This window comes from Hippocampus comes, unplaced genomic scaffold (genome assembly GCF_001891065.2).
Source record: "Hippocampus comes isolate QL1 unplaced genomic scaffold, H_comes_QL1_v1.1 scaffold463, whole genome shotgun sequence".
In the NCBI taxonomy this organism is placed as follows: domain Eukaryota; kingdom Metazoa; phylum Chordata; class Actinopteri; order Syngnathiformes; family Syngnathidae; genus Hippocampus; species Hippocampus comes.
In genome coordinates, this window is record NW_017806181.1 from 121,726 (window position 1) to 124,923 (window position 3,198).

Here is a 3,198-nt window from a genome sequence, read left to right on the forward strand (position 1 = left end):
TGAGCGTCGCTGAGCCGCAGGACCTCGGCGCCGATGGCCGCCGTGCCGCCGTCGCGCACTCGCACGCCCGCGTTGACCTCCAGCGTCGGCGGGATGCGGTCCACCGCCTCGATGGACAAACGCACGGTGCCGGCTTGCGACCGCTCGCCGTTGCTCACCACGAAACTGACGCACAAAACAAAAGTCGGCGCTCGCCACAAACGCGCAACCCAATGCGCAAAAAGGCGCACTTACGGGGACAAATGCACAACACACACACACACACACACAAGTACTCCGACAGACGTCCACACAGACAAAAAGGCACACGCAGACGTCGCCAACGCAATCTGTATCCCCACCCTGCAGCCAATCAGCTGACAAAGTGCCGCAAGGCTCGCCGTCCCGCGCCAGCACGCACACACTCGCGCTCCGTGGCTTTGCAACATCTGTCTGAGGTGCGGGGCATGTTTGGCACGAGTGCGCCAAGGCGCCGTTCGGCCGGTGTGCCAACCTTGTTGTTGTCACGGCAACACATGCGCACGTTCTTTTTGGCGATGACGCGTTTGCGGTTTTGCCGCCAAACGGGCAGCCGGTTGGCAAGCCGTCTTTGGCATCAAGCGTGGCCAGCCGACAGTCTCCGGCTTTGCTTTCTCAAGTTTGAACTATCATGGAAGGTTTGTCACAATATGTCATTGTTGTTTTTAAACCCTAAAAGTGCTGCTTGATTAAAAAAAAAAAAAAAGGACTTTCATTTAAAACTTCCTTTCCATCAACAAAAAAAAAACAACAACAAACAACGTGTGCAATAACCTGCTTGTGTCAGGCCTCACAACCGTACGTGGGAAGAAACTCCAGTCAGCGAGCGCTGTTGTAAGCGTGCCTCTAAGGGGCGGGGCCTCGCGAGTGAGGTCGGGAGGCGTCCCTTCCCCGACTGACCTGAAGGCGTCGCTGCGATGCAGCTGCCCGTTGTCGTGCGTGTAGCAGACGCGCTGGGCGGCCACGTCCATCTGCGTGAAGGTGGCCAGCGGCACGCCGGGCCGCGCCGCCGCGTGCAGAAGGCCGTGGCGCGGCGCCGCCGTCACCGTGTAGACCAGCCGGTCCGGGCGCCCGCCGCCGTCTTGCGCCCGCAGGAAGTCCGTGTTCAGGAGCACGCGCTGGCCCGACGCCACGTGAACGGCGCCCGTCCACACGGAGACGTCGCCTGAGGAGGCACAGCGGCAGCAAATTGACGAGGGGGGGGAATTCCTTGGAGCAGGAAACGGGGAACCGCGAGGATGCAAACAAGGAAGCCACTTCAACCGGGAAGCAAATGACAACGCGGGCGAGGAAGCGCGCCAAGCGCAGCGGCAAACAGAAAGCGGGTGTCGCCATCATCGGCGCACGCTTGCGCTCGCACGCCGCTCGTCAAGAATTCCGCTCGCTGTCTTTGAAGTCCCCGGGCGGGCGCGGGTGCCAGAAGGGTCCAGGTGGCGCCGAGGTGCGGTCGGGGGTCTCGGGCGACGGCCGTGTTCGCCCGACTGGCAAAGCGTCCGCGTCGGCGCCGTCAATAATAGATGAGACAGCGCCGACGTGCCAACACGCCGCGTTTGGCACACTCGGCCGGCCTGCTGTCGGGGACGAGGGCCTCCGAGACCGGAGGGAAAAAAAACAAAAAGGGACGACGCTCGCGATGAGGAAAGACAAAATGAATGAATCAAAACGAGGAAGCAAAAGAAGCGTCGGGGTGACGGCAAACGGCCGGCCCCGCCCCTTCCTGTCATGCACTCGCCGCGCGTGACCCTGACCTTTGTGGGCGCCGCTGATGGTGATGCTAAAGGTGTGGGCGGAGCTTTGGTGTTCCAGGTCGCTGAGGCTGAAGCGGAAGCTGTCGTGACCTTGGAACCCGCCGTCGTCACCGCGCCGGCGAGGCTCGTAGCTTAGCCGGTTGGCGTCCACGTCGTCCTGAGTGAAGTTGCGACCCGCCGCCAGCTCCGTCGGGCCCGTCCGGCTCTGAAAATCAAGGCCGCCGCGACAATGCTCGTCACGTCACGGAAGCATCGACGCCTCCCTGACGGAACGCAAACCGGGAAGCGAGCGCGTCAGGGCGACCTCCAACTGCAGTCTTCCGAAGCGAGGCGCGGCGTGGAGCAGGTAGAAGAGTTTCTCGGGGGGCGTGTCGGCATCCTCGGCCTGGAGGACCACGGCGGAGAGCAGCCGACGCTCGCCGGGCTCCGCCTGCGCGCCGGCGTTCCTGAAACGGGAAGGTGTGGCTCACTCGGCTAGCCGCGGGGCAGCGGAAAATGAGCGGTCTCGCTCATGGAACACCCCCCACCCCAAAAATGGAAGACTCGAAAGTCCATTCGACGCGGGCCGCGAGGCCGGTTCACAAAGGCGAGAAGGGAAGGTGGACCGCAGAACTTTGGGCCATGTTCCAAGATACAAAGAAACAACACCAGCGCCAATCAAGAGAATGGAAATCGATTGATGAAGACGTCACGTCAAGTCACCGTTGGAAAAATGGCCACCGAGCCGCAGCCTTTTCAAGCTCCCAACGTGGGGATTGGTCGCGGCTGTCGACTGCGGAGCTGGAGCCACTCTGCGTTTTGACCTTGGCCCGCACCCCAAAACGTCCTCAACGATTCGCCTCGACACCTTTGTCAGAGAAAGCCGATGAACAAAGCGATCGATCTGGAATGGCTTTCTTGGCCGACAGAGGTGGCCTCATCGTCATCCTTGGGTTTCTCTGCGCCAGAAGCGGCGCCTTTTGCCAACAAGGCCTCGCAAAGAACCAAAGCCAAGCGAGCGAAGCAGGGAGCGAGCCCACCCACCCAAGAATTCCTTCTGTCTCGGAGAAAAGCAACGCGAGCAAAGTGAGGCCGCGGGCGACAGAAACGAGGAAGCGCGGCAGGCCGACGGCGCGAGCCCAGACGACCGGGGAGGAGGAAGAAGGCGGCGACGACGCGGAAGGAGCAGCCGGACTGACGGCGCGGCGCGGGTCGCCATTGTTTGCGTGACAGCAGGTCCCTCCCGCCCGGGGGCGCGCGCGCTGGTGTCGGGGGGCTACACGACAAAGCGTCTGCCTGCGTCTTCACTCGGAAGTAAAAGGCGGCGGCGAGGCCGGCCGCCGCCGCCTTTGTCCTGCAGGAGGAGGCGGCGGCGGGCATCTGCCAAGCGCTCGCGTTCCTTCGCGTTTCTTCCGCCTGCTCGCGCTGCCGCCACCGACGCTGGCGCCCCGCT

The 3,198-nt window shown here is 62.7% G+C and overlaps 1 protein-coding gene across 1 annotated transcript in view; it reads right to left on the minus strand.

Moving 5' to 3' along the window:
• Positions 1 to 3,198, minus strand: part of frem1b (Fras1 related extracellular matrix 1b) — a 20,820-nt gene that overhangs the window by 5,934 nt on the left and 11,688 nt on the right. Inside the window, exons 22-25 of the mRNA XM_019855782.1 lie at positions 2,071 to 2,212; positions 1,767 to 1,971; positions 919 to 1,183; positions 6 to 165 (exon numbers count right to left, since the gene is read on the minus strand). Coding sequence (XP_019711341.1) covers positions 6 to 165; positions 919 to 1,183; positions 1,767 to 1,971; positions 2,071 to 2,212 — 772 coding nt within the window. The remainder of the gene's footprint in view (positions 1 to 5; positions 166 to 918; positions 1,184 to 1,766; positions 1,972 to 2,070; positions 2,213 to 3,198) is intronic.